The sequence below is a fragment of the Haemaphysalis longicornis genome, unplaced genomic scaffold (assembly GCF_048455015.1).
Source record: "Haemaphysalis longicornis isolate Haplotype H1 unplaced genomic scaffold, Haemaphysalis longicornis Haplotype H1 scaffold_7, whole genome shotgun sequence".
Lineage (NCBI taxonomy): Eukaryota > Metazoa > Arthropoda > Arachnida > Ixodida > Ixodidae > Haemaphysalis > Haemaphysalis longicornis.
The window spans coordinates 141,730,082-141,751,448 of NW_027526422.1; the positions used below are offsets into that span (position 1 = coordinate 141,730,082).

Sequence of the window (21,367 nt, forward strand, 5' to 3'; positions counted from 1 at the left end):
GCTTAATATAATGATATATAAAAGCCATTGGTGTTCCCATGATGCGTCCACAGAGAGGCTGCTTAGAACGGGGCTGTACAACACGGTGGAAGAGTTGATAGAGGGCCGTCTTTCTAACCAGTAGCTCAGAATGAGCAGAACTGCGGCGGGTCCCCGCATCCTTTACCAGATTGGCTGGTCATCACAGAATGTCACTCCGCTTTATGTACTCCTGGACTCTTGGCGACAAGAACTACAGGTGCTCCCTTTGCTTAGAAATATGAACCCCTCACACAACGAGGGTCGCCGAGAAGCACGGGTTCAAGCGCTCAATACCACCTTCGGGGGGGATGGCGCACTTATCTATACATACGCCTGCAAACATCGTGAACAGAGTACGCACCATTGTGGCTACCTCCCGAACCAATCTCCTTGCTTGTGTTTCACTCAAGACCGAAGACATGACGGCAGCAGAAGAGGCAGCCATCGCCTTGGCTCTCACTCAAGCAGGGGTTTGTAAGGTCGTCACGGATTCCCAACAAGCCTACCGGAATTACCAGTCGGGTTTGGTGTCCCGACCTGCACTGCGCGTGCTAAAAACCACTCCCCAAACGGTTCCATTCAGCTCATCTGGGCACCCGCTCTCGCTTCCATGGAGGGCAACGAATACGACCACCAAGCCTGCCCTTTGCCCCGCGTGCTACGGTGCTGCACGAGGACAGTCACGCTTGTCTCGTTCAGGGACATAAACCAGCATTAGCGCCTTCTGAGACAGACCATACCTCCGCCTTACCCTGACCGTTCCATATAACAAGAAACTACCCTACGGCTCATACAATTCGGCTCCTTCACACACGCGGACGCGTCTTGACTTAATGCACCCAAATCATTACGACGCTGAATGTAAATTTTGCTCAGAATTAGGAACACTCTGCCACATAATCGGGGTGTGCGACTTTAGCCCTGAGCAACCCCCTCTCTTTCCGTCAACTACCGAAAAGAAGCAATGGGAGATGATGCTGTTCAGCCCCTCTCTGCCTACCCAGCTTCAGCAGCTGGACAGAGCACAGGCGGCGCGGACTGAATATGGGCTACAGTGAAGAAGGAACCACTCCCCTGGGCCGCACTCAAGGCCGTTCAGCAATCTGAATACAAATGTTTCTTCCTCCTCCTCCGTCGTCTCTGCCGCCGATCTCGTCCCCTCCGTCCACGACGGCAGAGACGGAGAAATGAGATCGTCTAACCCAGGGTTTGAGCTGCAATTTTATAAAAAAAGAGTTTCCACTCATGTTTTACACTAATACAACTCAAGCAAGCACCGTTCTTGCATCATGTATTTATTTAACCTTACCAAGAATATCTCTTTGAAGTAATAAGGGTTTGGTTAAGTGCATTTAACTTCTCTATGGTTTCACTATTTGCTGAATGACGTGAGTGAATTTAAGTGACGTCGCATGGGTAGTCGTTGTGGGTGCCGTTTACAGCTTTGCTTTCCAACCACATTCACAGGGTGGATTGGCGTAATTTTTTTTGAACACGACATCGGGGTGCGCACTCATAACGGGATGATAGAAATATCTACTCCGAGCCCCAAAACACCGTTTAAAGCGACCAGGGGGGCATGACGGGCCCTTCTGCAGGGAAAAAAACATGGATAAGTCAGAAAGCATCGAGATTTTGCCTCCTCTTTTAGCGGGAGTGTTTATGAAGGGAGGGGGGGCGGAGAATGTTTTTAATGGTTTAGGCGAAGATGCCTCGAACCCAACAACACAAAGAACCTTGCTGTGGAAACGCCAAAGTCGGCGCACATGTACTCTTCAGGGTAGTCTACGCTGGTTGAGAGCCGCATTTATAACTTACCTAGAAATTTACGGCTGTTCCGACGGGCAGTGCGGATTCCTGTCTAGGATTTGGCATCGGTGACTCAAGAACAATGGCTATACCTCAAGATTTTTCATTGTACAGTACCGGGGTGATTAGGGTTATGACCACGTTTGGTCTACATCATGTTACTTTTTTAACGCTGCTTAACAAAAGACAAGAAAGCAAAACAAGAGCATAATTAAGCGAATGACGTATCATCTCTTAAAGAGGAGAGAGCGAGGTGAAACATTCGTCTCTTCAAGGTATTGTAAATCACAAGCAGCGCCACCACGTGATAAGCAAATAACGCAAAAAAAATTACCGATCGTCAACTGCACCCTTGTCGTCAGAGAACAGGACAGAAAGGAGGGGCTAAACTGAGCCTCGAGATAAATCAACGAATGCCTTATTCTAAGGCACAACAGGCTGTGAAGGCAGCTCTGCAAGAAAGTTTGTAGGCTTCATTAACAAAGTGGACTTCAGAAAAGAGTGATGATAATGATGATGCCGATGATCGCTGAATAATGGTGCAAGGCCAACCGGGGCAAAGAGCGCCAAAGAACGAGTTATTCAGTGAGGGATGTAAATGTAAATACTAAAACCTGTGAGTAAAAGTTAAAGTGAAGCAAAACAGAAGACAATATAAAATGGCCTGAGCATATGAGCACATTAATTATACGTGACATGAAATGAGCTGTAGAACTTTTATCTCTGCTAGGAACGCAACAATACGTTTAACAGAAAACCATGGTTCGCCGTCTAAAAACAATGATGGGTGGAGTGGAAAGTGTGGTCTGTAGATTTCAGGGAAACGTTTGTGCCGTGTTGTGTGGAGTGCCTTCCAATATTATTAGGATGTGGACTAGGGATAGGCCCTCCTCACACATGCTACATAGAGGTCTTCAAAATCCAGTGAGCAGATGGGAGTGAGTTCTAGTGTGTGGCCTATCCCTAGCCTAGCCGAGGCCACTTCATTTGCCCGCTCTGTGAGGCAGTTGTGGATCGTCTTAAGTGCGTTCTTTTACGAGCAGTTTGTTGCCTGTCTGTGGACCCCGGTCTGATTGCCATGGTCTCCGATGGGGTGTTGACGTCGGTGTAAAGTACTCATGTTCTGTCCACTGTATTCATGATAAAAGTAGCAGCCGCGATTTGACCAACGGTCTCATTGCTAGTGATCCTACACTGATCGATCTTTTCAAGGTTATAATGACTGCGTTTGCCTCGAATCTTGAAATAAATCTTAAGAAAAAGGCATGGCATATGCGCAGTCAAGCTTTTCAACTACACGCATGTAGGGACGGAAGCGCACGGGGATGATCGCTGGACCTAGGCACAGGGATCTGGGCACTACATTTCCTGGAGATAAGACCTGCAGCTTTACGAGAGACGATGCAGAAAAAGTCGCTCTCACGAGTTGGCCCGCATCTTCCTGGGGGTTGTAAAAGAGAGGCAGAGGAAGGAAAAACAACACACGCATGATCTTAAAGAAGGATCAGCGTGCTCATGTCTATCTCTGTTCGCTTGTTCTATTCTTTATACGCAGTTACAGCAGTGATGCAGTTGCTTGTATTCTAAATGGTGCCAAAATCAATGGATAGAATTCGTTTTTACACATACCCATGAGGCACCATCTTTCGGGCCTATTGGACTGTTCACGTGAATCTCGGAGCAGGCCGCCCGTGATGCGATGGCAACGTAGTCGCCCGGTTGGAATCGGTAGATCCCAGTTCCAAGGCATTCTTTGTCCATGGTTGCTAGGCCTGGTGGAGGAAGATAAAGCCGGGCGTAACCATTGTATTGCTATTAAAATCCTTCGAAACGGAAAAAGCTGGCTTTACCACAAGCTTCGAGCCTTTCGTTAGTCCCAATTCTGTTTGACGTCGTTATGGTAAAAGGAGGTGGAAGCGAAGAGAGGGAACGTGACCCAGACACTGACGTGCCCCGGAAAGCATTTGAACAAAAAATGACCTGAAGACACCAAGACAATCAACGCTACACCGCTGCTCCCACGCTCGAATGCAAAGAAAAGAAAGCTGAAATATTAACAATTACCCCCTTTCCACTGAATTGCACTGTAAAGGTTAACCTACGAAACTGGATGCAGTCCACAGAGTGCACGAAACAAAGCACGTTTGTTTGTTATTTGCAACTCGGCATTGTGATGGTATTGGTGGCTCGTCCTCGATGATCGCGTTCCAAAGTTGAGACAGGCGCTTCAGAACCGCGCATATGATGGAGACCAACAGTTTTCGAGACGGGACGATGTAATGAAAATGTACTGCGGCACGATGGAGAGTTGGGCGAGTTAATATTGCGACATGGTTATTTGGAAACAGCGCGTTAAATCTGGACCACCAAGAAAAGAACCAGACTGGACGAGCGCTGACTATTAACTGAGATTTATTTAAAACGAACAAACATTTATACAGAAAACATCGACTCTGCGCATGCACTATGGTAAGCAACACACCTAAACACTGAATGAGATAACAGGAAGAATTTACCCCAGCTCCTTCGTTTGACAACAATAAAAAAAGCCACTTTTTTCTCGTGCAGACGAACGGAGGTCTTACGAACGCACTTTTCACCACGCCTAATTATGTTGAAAGCCTCTATAATTTCTCGCTTAAGCTGATTAGGATTACGGAAACGTACAATGGTTTATCTGAATGGGGCTGACGCGCGAGGAACATGAACGACAGTCATCCGACAAATGAGATGTCGGTGTGTCTGTCAAGGAATTAAAACGACGCTGACCATGCTTGGTAATGCCACCGCATAATGTTATTGCGTTGCAAAGTGTATCATCGTTAAAGTGAACCTATTCCCTTTCTTGGAGAGAGGTTTCAAGGGCCCTATAATGCCGACGGCAGAGTGTAGGGAGAATAGGTATGGCTTGATGATTCCATTGGTTGGAATTTGTATAATTTTTCATCTCATGGTGGAATATTTAAGTGTGTTTTGTTTTCCCAAAACTCTTTCTTAAGTTGGGAGCATTGTGATGAGGCAGAACACAGCGGTTGTGTGTGCGACAGACAAGCCTGCGACGACGAGGAAGTTGACTAGGAAGATGAGACCGCACACTGGCCAATGGCCTTTTGTGGATATGTGCACACATTAACCGGCAGAAGATTCGGCAGAATATCCCAAGGTATAGAAGTGACGGGAGAAGAAGCAGCAGCAGCACGAGTCCTGTCTGAGCACGCGGACCCTGTCAGCTGCTTTGGTGTTCCTTGGTGTTTGGAGATCGGCCTACTGTCTGGCGGTTTGCAGTTTCTTTTCTCATTTTGGCGTCTGTATTTTTTGTTCTGTGTCACGTGTAGTAGCGCGGTGAATTTTATTGATTGTCCCGGCCCGGGGAGTGCCCCTTGGGAAGCTTCCCTCTGCCCGCAGGGTGTATCTTTGGAGGCCTTAAAGCGCAGAGGGGTTAACACTGTCCCCGTGGCTCTGGTGCCACTAGGTGGAGGATCCATCCGGATGAAGAACCCTCAGGCAGTACAAGGGGCTCTTCGAGCGGCTACCAAAAGCTTTGTGATGATCACTGAAGTTAGACCATTTCGGGGAGGAGTCGAGTCCTGGGTAGCTGACCTGCTAAATTCACTTTTGCGTCACTACAGGTGAATATTCATTCCCTTATTTGGCTTGCATGAAGGGTGTCATTCTTGGCGTCGATGTGCAGATGTCTCCTTAGGAAATTCTAGAACAGTTTTCAGTGGCTGGAGTGACTTGGGTATACCACCGCAAGAGTGCTATAGAAAACAACAGAATACCTACAGAGTCAGTGATTGCCACGTTTGTAGGGATCTCATGTCCTTCTTAGATGAACGTGTGGTCACTCATTTACCCCGTTTAGCCTCTCCCTGCTAGACCCCTTCAGTGTCATAGTTGCTGGCGCTTTGAACATATGTTTAAGCTTGTAAATTCTATCCACGCTGCCGACCTTGCTGTGAAAGTTATTTTCTTGACTTGCGTTCTGGGCAAGATGTCCGATGTTGTCTCTGCGGGACTGAACACCCAGCAGACTATTCCAATTGCCCCATCAGAGCACAGGAAGTACGAATATTTGAGGTTATGGACAATCGCCGCTGCTCACGTGTGGAGGCAGTCTCGTTAATAAAAGAAAGGTCTCGTGGATATGCTGTGGTTGCTGGAAATCAGGCCTCATAGATGACCGATTGCGTGGGTGTAATTGTCACCACAGTGGAAAAAGCAATAGCTAAAAGGAGTGTGTAGCGTTCCGACCAGACAGAACGCTAAAAACTGGTAAAGTTTTGTCCGGACCGAACGCCAAATCAAACCAGCGGATTAGCAGCCATTTCTCGTCCTGGGGACAAATGTCGATTACAAAAGTTTTATGAAGGTGCTGGCACGAAGAATTGAAACAGTCATCAAGCAGATTGTAAGGCCACACCAGATGTGTGGCATAAAAAGACGCAATATTTTTTCAAACACACAAAAGGCGAGATGTGTCCTCGAGTGTTGCGACGCTGCCCGAGCTCGCGTGGCTGTTCTCCAGTTCGATGTGGAGAAAGCTTTTGATTGTGTGTCCCATAAATTATTGCTGCTGATTTTAGATCATGTGAACGTTGGAACAATAATCAAGGAGGGGGTGGCTCTAGCGTACCGGAAGTGCACCACGAGATTAATTGTAAACAAGACGCTGGGGGCCCCATTAGCGTGGAATGGTCAGTGCGCCAGGGGTGCCCTCTGAGCCCACTTATTTTCTGCCTGTATATCGAAACGGTCTGCTTGAATATAATTGAAAGTGAACAGATTCACGGATTTCAGCTATGCGAGGCAGAAGTAAAATTTCTGGCCTGAGGACGACATTGGTGTTTTCTGTACGACCAAGGATAGTGTTACAAAAGCGGTGGACATTGTTAAAAGTTTTGGGTCAATCACAGGTATTGGGATAAACTGGGGGAAATGTTTGGGTTTCTGGCATGGGGACTGGTCTTTGACACAGGAATTTTGTGCCAACGAGAGCTGGGAAACCAGTCCCGTTAAGTATCTAGGGACGCCACTGGAGTGCTACGAGGACAGCGAACCGTATTGGCGTGCCCGAACGCAGCACATACGCGACAGGGCAGAAAAGTGGAAAGGGTTTTTTCTTTCAATGTTTGCTAAAGCGACCGTTTGTAATTTATTTTTTATCGCCTAAGTGTGGTACGTTATGAAAGTGTTGCACTGCTCGCGTTTGAATGTACAGAAAATGCATCGTGCATTGGCTGTGTTTATCTGGTCATTTACTTGGTAAAGGTGCAGTAGACATAACCTTTTTCGACGCTCAGAGGCTCAGAGGGCACGGCGGGACCACATCGGACGGATCCATGAACCCTCTATTCCTATTTTTACAGGTCAAGCTGCTGACTGTCGTCAATCGGGAACCACCCTGGAATGCTTCAAACGCAACAATCCTGCCGGAATCTGCGCATGACGTCATGATCAACCTTTTTCCACGCGGCATGGTGACACAGTCAGCCCGGAGTGCAATAGCGGCGCTACCGTCGCTCGAGCATAAAGCCGGCTACATTGACGAAAGGCTAAGAGGGCACGGCGGGACCACATCGGACGGATCCATGAACCCTCTACTCCTATTCCTACAGGTTCGTGCAAGATATGCAACGCCTTGTTTCCGTAGCGATGATAGATGTATTCTTGTCCTGCCGTGCCCTGCGGTGTGTTGTTCATTATTGGAGTTCTTGAATGTCGTTCGGAGTACAGCCTCGTACCTCAGTAGCCTTTTATTACTTGATGGTGACGTCGAGGAAAACCCTGGACCAATGACCAAACCCCAAGAAGAAAAATTAAACTTCGTATTTGACGCAGTCAAACGTCTAGAAAACAACAATGCTACACTCCTTGAATCCGTGAATAAGATCTTACTCCAACATATTACCATTCAAAACGATGTGGAACAGCTTAAAACTCGTGTGCAGGCTGTTGAAACTAAGATGCAAACTGATGCTACTGGCGCAACCCCAACAGACCATGAACATTTTTCCACTTTACAAGATAAAATAGACGACCTAGATAATCGATCTAGGCGTTCTAATGTTCTTTTCTTTGGGTTTGCCGATAAGGAACCATCTGAAGCATGGGATACAACCGAACGTCTTGTTAAAGACTTTTGCTCGTCAAAGTTAGGCGTAACAGTCGATTCAGTGGCCCGAGCTCACAGACTTGGTCGTTTTGCACAAGACAAAAAGAGACCTATCTAGCCAAATTTTTTAATGATAGGGAAATCGAAACGCTTCTAAACAAAGGACCCAAGCTGAAAAACACGCCGTTTAGCATCTCGCGTGATTATTCCCTGCCCGTTCGCCTGCCCCAATTCAAGAAATCTGTAGCTAAAGAGGGAGACCGCTGCCGCCTGGTTTTTACTAAGCTCTTCATAAATAATGATGTTTACGTGTGGGACACTGTTAATGAATGTGCTGTTAGAATAAATGCTAGTGATAATGCACCCGTGATGGATTCCCTCGTAAGGGACACAACGGAATGACGTCGTTCCCTCCCTGCAGTTACTAAGTGTTCTTCACCACGTGTAACACGTTCCATTGCCGATCATATTCCATTCGTGTTCACAAACATTCGAAGTGCTCTTTCAAAACCGTCCCCCTTTCTTCACCTATTGATTCTGCATCAGCAGCATTTGTAATATTAACTGAAACTTGGCTCAATGACACTGTCAGTGATAAAAATATTTTTGTTTGCGCATCAGAATTTAACTTCTTTCGCTGTGATCGGTGCCACCGAACGGGCGGTGGCGTACTCATTGCCGTCAAAAGCGATCTTGTTGTGACTCCTATCGCAATATGCACTTTTCTTGGATGCGTGTTTGTTTCCTTCAAATCTCCCGGTAATAATGTTATTATTGCCGTCTTTTACCGTCCGCCTGATATGGGCTCCTTGTTTGCGACCGAATTTTCCCGTGTTATGAGCGATATTTATACCCGTTTTCCTAATGTCACACTTCTTATTTTTGGTGATTTCAATTTTCCTGCTATAAACTGGAGTGATCTAACAGTTTCAAACAATGATACTGAGGCACACACATTTTTGCAGACTTGTCTAGACTTTTCTCTAACACAACTTATCAGCTTCCCTACACGCTGCTGGGCAACATCTTCTAAAATTCTTGATTTAATTTTAACGAACGATCCCTATGCTTGCTCAAAAATAAAATCTTTTGATGGTCTTTCCGACCATGTCATTATTACTGGAAACTTGATTCGCCCAGTGGTAGAAAGAATGTCAACTAACAAAATTATCAGGTGCTATAACCGAGGCAACTTTGATGGTATGAACATAGCATTATCTTCCTTCTATGAGCAATTCATTGATGGGCATCTCCACCGCACGATTGAAGAAAACTGGCTGCTGTTAAAAAGTAAACTTCTTGGTCTAATTGACAAATTTATACCCGTTGATTGATTGAAGGGGTTTAACGCGCCAACGCAACGCAGGCGATGAGGCGCGCCGTAGTGGAGGGCTCCGGATTAATTTCGACCACTTGGGGATCTTTAACGTGCGCCGAAATCTCGTACACACGGGCGTTTTTGCTTTTCGCCTCCATCAGAAAAGCGGCCGCCGTGGCCGGGAATCGAACCCGCGACCTTGTGCTCAGCAGCGCAACGCCTTAGCCACTGAGCCACCGCGGCGGGTAAATTTATACCCGTACTAACGATGAGAACTCGAAGCACGGTTCCTTGGTTTACATAGCAGCTCCGACGTTTGAACAATAAAAAAAGCGTTTATATAAGCAGGCCGTCAAAAATAATAATTTACACTCTTGGAATAAATACAAAATATGTGATAAAGAATATCAATCATTACTAAAATCTACCCGCCGTCATTTTTTTAGCCATGATTTATCATCGATCCTTGCAAATAACCCCCGCAGGTTCTGGCGAGTTGTAAACCCTAAAAGTAATCCAGACATTATCTTAAACGATAACAACGGCGTTTCAGTCCCCGATTATGAATGCGCAGAGCAGCTAAATCAGGCTTTTTCAAGTGTTTTTACAAGAGAGGATGTTTCATCCGCTCCCGTTTTAAATAGTTCATACGCTAGAAAAATGCCGGAGATTACTATCAGTGAAGCCGGTATTTTGTGCCTTCTGCAGAAACTGAAAATCTCTACAACAGCCGACAATATTGGCTTTAATAATAAAATCCTTAAAGCCATATCATTGAGCATCAGTCCCTTCTTAAGCGCTCTGTTTTCACAATCGTTATCTACCGGAACTGTACCTCAAGACTGGCTGACAGCTAAGGTTGTCCCTTTCTTCAAATCTGGTGACCGCTCTTCCCCGCTGAATTACAGGCCCATTTCCCTAACTAATACCATATGTAAACTGATAGAACATGTCGTACACAGTCAAGTCATAAACTATTTGGAAAAATATAGCGTCATTTCTAATTGTCAGCACGGTTTTCGTAAGGGTTATTCCTGCGACACCCAACTTGCCGGTTTTGTTCACGATCTTCACAAATCCATGGATGCCGGATGCCAGGTCGACGCGGTTTTTTTGGATTTCGCTAAAGCTTTCGATCGCGTTCCTCACCACAGATTAATGCTGAAACTAGCACAACTTAACCTTCACCCGGACGTTCTTAGATGGATTGAAGCTTTCCTATCCACCAGGTCCCAATTCACCTTTGCTATGAATGCAAATTCTTCCTCTGTTCCGGTAACTTCTGGCGTCCCTCAGGGTAGGTCCTCTCCTTTTCCTTGTCTATGTTAACGATCTTCCCAACTCTGTATCTTCTCAAGTTAGACTGTATGCAGATGACTGCGTAATATATCGTACCATTTCCTCTGATTCCGACCGTTCAACCTTGCAATCTGATCTGGACAAAATTAACCTCTGGTGTTCAACCTGGCTTATGTCACTAAACGTTTCTAAAACTAAGTTTATGTCCGTTACTAACGCTACTAACCGTATTCCCACTTATTACTTCTTGAATAATGCGCCACTTGAGATCACATCTTCTTACAAGTACCTTGGCCTTCACTTTCAGCAGGATCTAACATGACAGCGTCACGTCGAACTTACTCTTGCAAGCACTAACCGTTCACTTGGGTTGCTAAAACGTAATTTAAAACAGGCTCCACCACAGTTAAAAAAGATTGCTTTCACCACTTTAATTCGCCCTAAATTGGAGTATGCTAGCGCCATTTGGGACCCTCATCAAGCCTACATCGTATCAATTATTGAATCCGTGCAAAACCGTGCTGCTCGGTTTATTTACTCTGATTATTCTTCCTTTTCCAGCGTTACTAACTTAAAAAACCGTGCTGAACTAGTTGATTTGGCCCAGCGCCGGAAACATGCGCGCTTATCACTTTTTCACAAGCTTAATAACCCCCCGTCACTGCGTGAAAGTTTTTTTGAAAGCCCTTCTGCTCTCTTTCCACGACGCGATCACCCCATTAAAGTTAAACGCCCACAATGTCATTCACTTCGTTTCGCACAATCATTCATACCGCGCACCATTGCTGAGTGGAATGACTTGCCAGCACATGTGGCCACCGAAAAAGATTCTAATAAATTCTTGCAGCTCTTGCACACTACGGGCACTAACTAGAATTTTTTTTTCTGTAGTTTTTACCTCTACCATAAATTGTGGCAGTAGCTTGCATACGCTGCTCTTGCTGCAGGCTATTTCTGCATACGCTGCCACTTGTTATGTTCTCTGTTCTTTGTTTGTGCGTTATATTGATTTTTTTTCAGCCAATATTATGGGCGCAATAGTGTCAAGCAAATTCTTGAGGTCTTGCGAGCCATGTTCCCAATTTATCTGATTGTTTAACGATTGTACAACGCGGTATGGCTGTCGGTTGTATTTATTGTTTCTTCCCTTCGTTGCGACTAATTACTGGTTATAATGCGTTTTGTATTTTTGTTAGTAATTTTGTATAATGTTGTCTTGCCCCCCTCCCCACTATGTAATACCCTCGCCAGAGGGCCTTTAGGGGTACACTGAATGAATGAATGAAAATGCATCGCGCATTGGCTGTGTTTATCTGGTCATTTACTTGGGAAAGGTGCAGTAGAGATAACCTTTTTCGACGCGTCAATGAGGGCGGTCTTGGGTTGCCGCACCTGTTTGTCCGCCAGTTGGTGAATCAGTTCCTTTTTCTTCGCGATACAAGCGATTGCTTTTGGCGAACAGTTTTCAAGGTGCGGCTGTCTCAAGCGCTGCAGGAATTTGTCGTATCCAGTTTGCACATACAGGGAAGGATTTCATGATATTATTTTAGAGAAGTTGTCATGTCACTCAGGTTTCTGTCAACGCACTTTTCGATGGAATATTTGAGTACAGTGTCACGTAGAAAATTACCCGCCGCGGTGGCTCAGTGGCTAAGGCGTTGCGCTGCTGAGCACGACGTCGCGGGTTCGATTCCCGGCCGCGGCGGCCGCTTTTCTGATGGAGGCGAAAAGCCCCTGTGTACGAAATTTCGGCGCACGTTAAAGTTCCCCAGGTGGTCAAAATTAATCCGGAGCCCTCCACTACGGCGCGCCTCATCGCCTGCGTTGCGTCGGCGAGTTAAACCCTACAATGGTCACGTAGAAAATTATATAAAGATGTTTGCGACAGTCTGTTTCCGGTACCGCGATATATAGAGAGAGGGCAGGATGTACTGAATAGAGTTAAGCGTATGGCTGGAAAACCGGGGGTGAAGTACTTTTTTTTCAAACTTCATTCAGGGACACTTACTGTTCCAACATGGGTAAAAGAAAAGGGGTTAGATACACCGTGGGGTACTGACTGCACAACCGGATAACATAGACCACGTTTTTATACACTGTTGGATGGCGGTTCACTTTTGGGATATTATGCAGCGAACTTTACACAAAGACTTCCCACTTAACCCGCATGGTATACGATATTTACCCACAGATAATAACGAAAGAGTCTCCTACGATTTAATAATGCTTCTGGGCCTTCATAGCATATCGCGGGCGCGCATGGCATGGCTCCATGGCGACGTGTTTGCCATACCGGCCCGGCAGTTTCTGCGAGAGAGTGTCACGCAGTTTGTTGAGGGGCTGAGAGTCCAGCAGCCAGTACCAGATTCGTTGGATTTTCTAGAGCTATTAATTACGCTAAAGTGATGATTAAATGACAAAGCCTAGCTCGGGGCATGGCTGGTATGCTTATGTCGGTTTGGGTTGTACCACGTGCAGAGTGTGGCTATTGTTGTATTGTACGTGTGTGTTGAAGTTTGTATTAGAGAAAAAAATTGGTGTAGCGGTTCCGCCGCTGACTTCTGACGTTGTAGTCCCTGTTTCGATTATCGCAACGTTTTTGTTCTTTTTTTTGTGTGTGTGTGTGTGTGGCCATGGTTAACGTTTTGTAATAGCTATTCTTCACGCCCGCTTTACAATTCACGCGGTGAGAGCACTCCGTCTTTGTTTTTTACTCAAGCGGCCGAACCGCTCCCGTTCACTAGAGCCAAGGCCGACGTAGTCGTCGGCAGTTACGCCCGATCTCCTGTAATTATTACCAGTGATTAATAATAAATAGTGCCTCTGGCTAGTACGTGAGCGGAAGCGGTTTGGCCGGTTGGGTAAAAATCAAGAGCAACTGCTCCCGCGGAAATATTGTGAAGCGGGCGTCGGGTGGTGGCTAGGAGATCCGTCCGGATTGAGCTAGAGTTAGTCCAATCATCTGTAATTATTAATAATGATTAATAATTGTCAGCGATTCTGGCTAGTCAGTGAGCGGTAGCAGTTTTGGTCGGTTGGGTAAAAATCAAGAGAGACTGCTCTCAACGCGAGTTGTGTTGCCTCTGGACGGAACTTTAGTGACAGTTGCAGTTCCGTATGGACGGAATGCTAGACACAGTCATAGCTAAAACCCAGCAGCCTTCCTTAGCTGACTCTGCCTTGCAACAGCTATGGCGGTGGGAGTTGAGAAGGCGTGGCATAAGTTGTTACCTATTTAACTGCCAATATCACAGAGTGTGTCGCTTTCACCGTAATGGCTCAGATTTCACAGTATTTGCGGTTTGCTCCCTCCATGAGCACTACCCCACAACGAGTGATTCCACAAGTTGCCTCTATCTTTGATAGACCGCTGCTTTCTACAGAAAGCGTTACTCCAGAAGCTCCTAGAGCTGTCCTGCTTGCTTTATCGTCTGTAATGAATGGCATGGCTCTGATCCTCTCTTTTGCACTGAGGCTGCATACTCGTCAGCTTCTTGCCCGAACACTCACTCGCAGATTCTGGCTTCGTACCTTCCCTGTTCAGACTCGGACATGGACTAACGATCCTGGCCTGCACCTCAGTGCTGTAAACGTTCTGCATCTCCTGGTACTGGAGGCTTTTTCTCCCAGCCGAAAGCAAAAACTAAGAAAAATAAACCTCGCCTAAGGGGAAATGATCGGATATTAGGGTTGCCAGTTGCTGCAGCGGGTCTCTATGAATAATAGTGTGGCTTAAAATCATGCAGTGGACTTACCGGTCTGTTATAGCCGGATTTGCAGACCTACTTTGAGTCTGTTCTCAATTTTCTCCGGACGTTATCCTGCTTCAGGAAACATGGCTTAAAGTAGCCATGAAGAGAAAATACAAGCTTGTTTTATTCGAAAGATTTCGTATTTTATAGTGCCCCAAGCGCTTGTTCGGATACAAACGATGCTTTATTCAGTGAGAAATTATTCAATTTAAGTTCAAATTTCGATTTTCCCGCTAAATAATTTGTTTTCGTGGTCTGCAATGACATCACAGGAACCTACTCCTCTGCAGCCTAGAATACGTTGATTCACGCGTCCGCCGTACAGGGTAGAGACGCGTATACGCTGGCACTGCCATTTTGGGTAGCTCGCTCGCCACCGAAGCAAGTCATTGTGTCAAAACCACATCAAAATTATCGCCGCAACGTGGTTTACTGGCGACGTTTGAATAATCTTATCTGTTTCGCGTTGCTAGGTATCGTGGGAAACGAAAAGAACAACGCGTTGAGCACGTTGACCCAATTGCAGCAGCACGGAACCGTTCAAAAGGTGTCTCCACCCTGCAGGGTGGAGCTGTTCTCGAGGAACCCCGTTCTGAACCTAGATGGCGCCACCATACCGTGACAAGCCGTTTTCTCCCTTTGGTTTGTTTTTGACCGTAATTAAACCTGGCTTGTTTTTGTTCTAGGAGAAAATAAAAGTTTCCTGAAACAGTGCTCGCTCGACAAATATGGTCCCGTAAGACACCGTTGCTTGCGTCAATCGGCCAGTGTCGTCTGAAACAACCTCAAAGCCCAGCAGTGCACTGCAGCTAAACCAAGCATAGTGCGCGCAGTACCAACAGCAGTACGCATCAGTACTTCTATGTTTACATGTGCTTTCGTAACTTCCACTGTTCGTCCCACCATTCGTATTGCTTTATAAAGAATGTGCCCTAAATTTAAGCACAAATCGCCCGTTCGGCTAGCTTATAAGGTCTACCTAGTTTGCGTCTGCTTGTGCCGCCCTCCGCCAATCACAGAGCTGGCTCGTATGACATCATAAATTCTGTTGCGGGAAATGAGCTGGTGGGTCGCATGGCCATTCCTTTTTTTCCTAATTATGTAGCTTATTTGAGCGAATCTACGTTAAAAGTGGTGTCAGTATGATTCTAACGAGGCAATCTTTTGAATGAACCAAACTTGTGCTTTCCCTTCATGGCTGCTTTAACAAGAATCAATCTTTTGCTCTTAGTAATTTCCGTACATTTAGACTGGATTGACCGTCTCTGGGTCGTGGATTGTTGATTTATGTTGCTACAGAATTTGCTAATTTTGCTAAAGTGTCCTTTGAACTTTGGATCAGACTGAAATTTTAGTGTTGAAGATAAAACTTCCGGGTAGTTTACCGTACGTCTTTGCGAATATTTACTTTTGGAAGGGTTTTATAAATACTGATTCACTCGATTTCGCTCTCGTTTCGGCAGATCCTCCTAGAGTTTTTGCTGGTTGACTTGAATTCCAACCATGTTTCTTCGGGGTTCAGAACGGGCCTGCTGTAGGAGTCGTTTGTTTGTTTGGATGAGAGACAATAATTTAGCATGCATAAATTCTGATTCTCCTATCTATATTCATGGAATAACGCGACCTGTGCTGGAGTTAAATATTATTTCACATGGTGCGGTAATGTCTTCCTGGTCGACGGTTGGCGGGGTTCTAGTAGTGACCATGTTGCAATAGTTTTTGAAATCTTGTGTCCTAAATGGTCACTGCCTTGTCAGAGCCGCACTTTTGTAAACTTGAGTAAGTTTCAAATATCTCTTAAGGACGCGATTGCAGCTATGACCACAGGAAATCTACCTGAAAGGGCTACAGCTCTCTGTGATGCCCTTACCACTTCTCCGCAGTACTCACAATTTCTAGTTATGTCGAAGAAGGATGTGTCTCCGAGCCCTTGATGGAAACAAGAATGTGCACGTAGCTATTGATGTAGAAAGGCGGCTTAGAAAAAGCGTTTCCACAACCAATTCCCACTTAACTATTGCAATGTATACCTAAAACATGAGGTACGCGACTGATCGACTGACTGACGGACTCATTAATGCCAAGCCAAAACCGGTAGACCTAGAGAACTGAAATTTCGCTAGTACGTTTGCGTTATAGCGTAGGGGATCACTAAGGCGGAATTTTCGGAAATTGCACTCTTATGAGAGCAAAAGGGCGAAATTGTATTTTCGTAAATTCCTGATTATCTAGGTCACCCATAAACATACTATCGAAGTCGTTTTTTGCTGATATATATATCCGTTAACGATATCTAAAAAGTAGTTTTAGGATTTCGCCCTACCCAACACAATCTGGGTGATTACGAATTCTGGAATAGAATGGGTGTTCCTAAAGATTCTCCAATAAATCTTACACTGATTCATTTATTCCATTCGTTTTTGCTAACATATGTTTCTCTTACATATGCGTAAAACCAATTTTAAGGATTTCGCCAAGCAACGCCGGGAAAAAGGCCAAATTTGTTTTGGAAATAAGACGCGTCACGAGCAGAAAAGATGATGATGGTGATGGTTGGAGTTTTTTGGCGCAAGGCCAGCTGGGGCAAAGAGCGCCAAACAAAAGTATCTTAAAAAAATAGTGGATACTAAAGCCAGAACCAAAATAAAATCAATTAACGACAATGGTGATGGCTGGTGTATAGGGCCAGATTTGATTATGCGTGATAGGAAATGAGGTTTAAAAACTTAACGTCTGACAAATACTCAAACACGCGTTTCATGGAAACCATGGCATCGTCACCTAGAAACAGCGATGGATGTAGGGGGATCTGTTGTCTGTAGAGTTCTCTGTGGTGTTTGTGTCGTGTCTGTGAAGTTCCTTGCATGTGGTTAGTATGTGGACTACGGATAGGGCCTCTCCGCATCTGCTGCACTGGGGTCTAGAAGATCCCGTCAGCAGATACGAGTGCGTTGCATGGGTGTGCCCTATCCGCAGGCCAACCAAGGCGACTTCCGTGTGTCTGTTGTGTGAGTCAGCTGTGTACCGTCCCTAGTGTGGCTTTATTACATGTAGTATGTTGTCTGTTCATTCCAGCGTGTTTGCCATGTTTAGCGCAAGTGTTGTCTTATGTGTGGCTTGAGGTCTGTATAGGTATCGTTGTTATGTCCACAGTGTTTCTGAGTGCAGCAGCAGCGGCGCTCTCGTCTGCCAACTCGTTCCCAGCGATCCCTGCGTGTCCTGGGACCCAGAAGAGGAGCAGCTCATACTTTTGTTCATACACGGACACAATAGTGTTGAATACAAGATTAAGTAGGTGGTTTTTGGAGGGCTTGTGCGATGACAGTGCCCGAACAACACTCAAAGAATCTGTATAGATGATGGAATTGGGAATTTGGGTTTCAAGAATGTGTAATACAATCAATAAAATTCCATACGCTTCTGCTGAAAAAATTGTTAGTGCACGCTCATGGTTTTGGCTGTATTGAAATTTGGACCGTGAGCAGCGCACGACACCATACTGAAGGTTTTAGAAGCGTCACTATAAAATTCTGCACATGTGTATTTAAACTGCAAAGACAGAAAATGCTATAGTATTGCAGCTCGTGGTACCAGATTTTTGTCAAGTTTCATAAAAGAAAGGTCGCACCACACAGGGCGAACTTGCCAAGGCGGTACAATGTTTGAAAAGGATGACCTGTACACATCTAAAAACGAAGCACTGAGATCCGAGGCTCGCTCTCTCACTCTAAGTGAAAAGGGGCAGAGGAAGGGAGGGGCGATTTAAAAAGAGCAGAGATGTGGATGTATCGTTAAAGACAGGATAAAAAGGATGATTATTCAGTGATGAAATTTCAAAAGCATTAAGCAAGTCCATGTACGTCCGTTGGTTCTCAAGGCTCCAGTTATCACACTCGACATACAGACTCTCGAAAGGGCTAGTGCGAAAAGCACCCGAGGCGAGATGAAGCCCCAAGTGTAGCACTGCGTCAAGAATTCGCAACGCTGTTTTACTCTCCGACCCATATACCACACTGCCATAGTCCAAACGAGACCCAACCAAAGCAGTATAGAGCCGTAGTAGGATTTCTTTGTCAGAATTATAGGATTGGTGGGAAAGAACCTTCAGAATATTCATTGTTTTGATACATTTATGCTTAAGTTCCTTGATGTGGGGAATGAATGTGAGTTTGTGGTCAAACACCACACCTAAAAAGTTGTGCTCCTTGTTCACAGGAAGTGACACGCCATTAAGAGTAATGTCTGGGTCCATATGGACCCCGCGCTTCCTGGAGAACACAGCGCAGGAGCTTTTTACAGGATTCAATTTAGAACCATTCTTGTCTGCCCAGCCGGCAAGTTTCTTTACACCAAGCTGGACTAGACGTTCGCAGAATGACATATTGCATGATTTATAGGATATCTGGACGTCATCTACATGCATGGAATAAGAGATTGTAGGTGGCAGTGCCTTATCAAGAGAGTTCATTTTTACTATGAAGAGAGTGCAGCTCAACACGCCACCTTGTGGCACGCCATTTTCTTGCACGTGAACCTTTGAGAGTGCACAACCAACTCTTACTCGGAACGTTCTGTCTGACAAGTAACTAACAAGAGTGTTCAACATGTTCCCCGAAACACCGAATGACTTGAGGTCACTAAGGATCCCATAACGCCAAGCGGTGTCGTATGCCTTCTCAAGGTCGAAAAACACAGGTAAAGAATACTGCTTATGCGCGAAGGCATCCTTGATGTCTGAGTCAAGAGCTACCAGTTGATCGTTCGTCGATCGCCCCACCCTAAAGCCTGCCTGGCTGCTCTCGAGAAGACCGTTGTACTCAAGGAAGTACACGAGCCTGCGATTTATCATCTTCTCGAAGAGCTTGCACAGGCAGCTCCTCAGGGCAATAGGACGGTAACTTGAGGGGGATGACGGGTCCTTTTCCTCCTTCAGGAAAGCTACCACTACAGCCTCCTTCCAGGAGTTTGGAATGTGCCCCGAAAGCCATATCTTGTTATATAGGTGTAAGAGTGCTGGAAGAGTGTGTGCGTGCAGGTGTTGTATTATTGTGTATGTGTTGTTGTCTGGGCCTGCAGCTCAGTGTTTACATGTGCTCAAAGCAGCCCTCAGCTCATGCAGTGAAAACTCTGAGTTATAAGAAGATGTTGACCTATTGTTATCTAGTATAGGCTTCTGTTCGGCCATTTGTTTGTGTTTCATGAAAGTGCTTGTGTAGTGTGCAGAACTAAAAACGTGTTGGAAGTGTTGTGCCAGTGTGTCAGCCTGGTCTTCGAGCGTGTCCCCTGAAGTGCTGACCAGAGGCAGGCTGTGTGTTTGTTGTCCATTGAGTTTGCGTATTCGTGTCCATACTTTCCGTGTGTCTGTGTAGGAGTTTATTGATGTTATAAATGTACGCCAACTCTCTCGTTTTGCCTCACGGCACACACGTTTTCCTAACGCCTTGGCCCGTTTGAACAAAATGAGGTTACCCGACGTGGGGCACCGACGAAGGATACCCCACGCCTTGTTCTCCGCCTCTCGCACCCGCCTACAGTCCTCATTCCACCACGGCCTCTTCTGGTTGCGCGGGGCACCAGAGGCGTGGGGAATGGACTTTTCGGCGGCGTCGAGGATGTGTGCCGTGAGGAGTTGGGTAGCTTCTTCAACGTGTATGTGTCCTATGGATGTGTGGTGTAGTTTGGATGTCTCTGTAAATCTATTCCAGTTAGCTCGTGCTTCATTAAACCTATTATGGGAGGATGGACTGCATGGGCCTTTACCTATGTAGGTTAGTGAGGTGGGGAAGTGGTCACTGCCATATGGGTCAGAGCCCACACCCCCCTCGAGAAGAGGAAAAAGAACTGCAGAGCCAATAGCCAAGTGAAGATATGAGTATATGTTGTGTCCTATGTTATGGTATGTAGGCTCTTTATTGTTGAAAAGGCATGCTCCAGAGGATGTAAGAAACCTCTCCTTGAGGCGATCCCGGGCATCCGTACGAGAAGAGCCCCATAGAGAATTGTGACCACTAAGGTGGCCTGTTAAGATGTATGGTTCGGGTAGCTGGTCAACCAACGCCTCGAAGTCAGAGCTTAAAAGTGAAACATCAGGAGGAATGTATATGGAGCATACCGTTATCAACCTATTAAATATTATCAAGCGTATTGCTACAGCCTCAAGGATAGTGTTCAGAGTGACAGGGTGGCAGGCTAAGGATTTCCGGGCAATTATGGCCACACCGCCAGAAGAGTGTGTGCAGCCATCCCTATCCTTTCTGAAGACCATGTAACTATTCAAGAAATTTGTGTGCTTGGAATTCAAATGGGTTTCCTGAACCTACATTACACTTGGCTGATTAGCATGCAGTATTTCGTATACATAGTCCATATTTTTTAGAAGGCCTCTACAGTTTCATTGAATTATGTTTTCTCTTCCCATTACTTAGGGTGAGAGCTACTGGAGTGTGTGTGTTTATTTATGTGTCGTCTTTCGGGGCTGTGACTCTCGCCTTTTTTGGCTTGTCGGGAGGATTTGGCGTCGGGACGCGTTCCTTGTGGTGCACCGCAGACAAGAATGGTTCAACGTCCTTTTATTCTCGGATGTCCACGGAGAAATTGAGGGATTAGGCTCTTTGGACCGCAGACCCTTTGGGGCGCGCTTTTCTTTGCCCGCAACCGATGAGGGTTTGAAAAACGCCTCTGATGGCGCAAGCGGTGCGGTGGGGGTGGGAGCTGCCACTGGCTCCCCCATCTCCATCTCCGTGCCCTCGCATGTGGTTTGGGACGGTGGAGCGGAAGTGGAGGATGCAGCATCACTCCTACTGGACGTGGATGCCATCACAGCCGCTGCTGGCTCAGCGTGTGGTGCGGAGGCTGGTTGGGCTTCCCGGGGCAACCAAGGGGGGTGGGGGCGGGGACGGGATCAAGTCCGACTTGCGGTACTGGGTCCCCGCCGAAACGCGATGCCGCTCCGCCCCCCGGCGAGCTGCGTCGGCGTACCTCCCCAGAAGGAAAGAGGCGAACCTCTTCCGCGCCTCTGGGTAGGTGATATTCTCTGTGACCTTAACATTTCTG

General features: G+C 46.2%; 1 protein-coding gene across 1 annotated transcript in view; it reads right to left on the reverse strand.

Annotated features, from left to right (window-relative positions):
• The window catches only part of LOC144147089 (uncharacterized), a 293,400-nt gene that overhangs the window by 260,906 nt on the left and 11,127 nt on the right, over positions 1 to 21,367 (reverse strand). Inside the window, exon 4 of the mRNA XM_077679136.1 lies at positions 3,460 to 3,602. Coding sequence (XP_077535262.1) covers positions 3,460 to 3,602 — 143 coding nt within the window. The remainder of the gene's footprint in view (positions 1 to 3,459; positions 3,603 to 21,367) is intronic.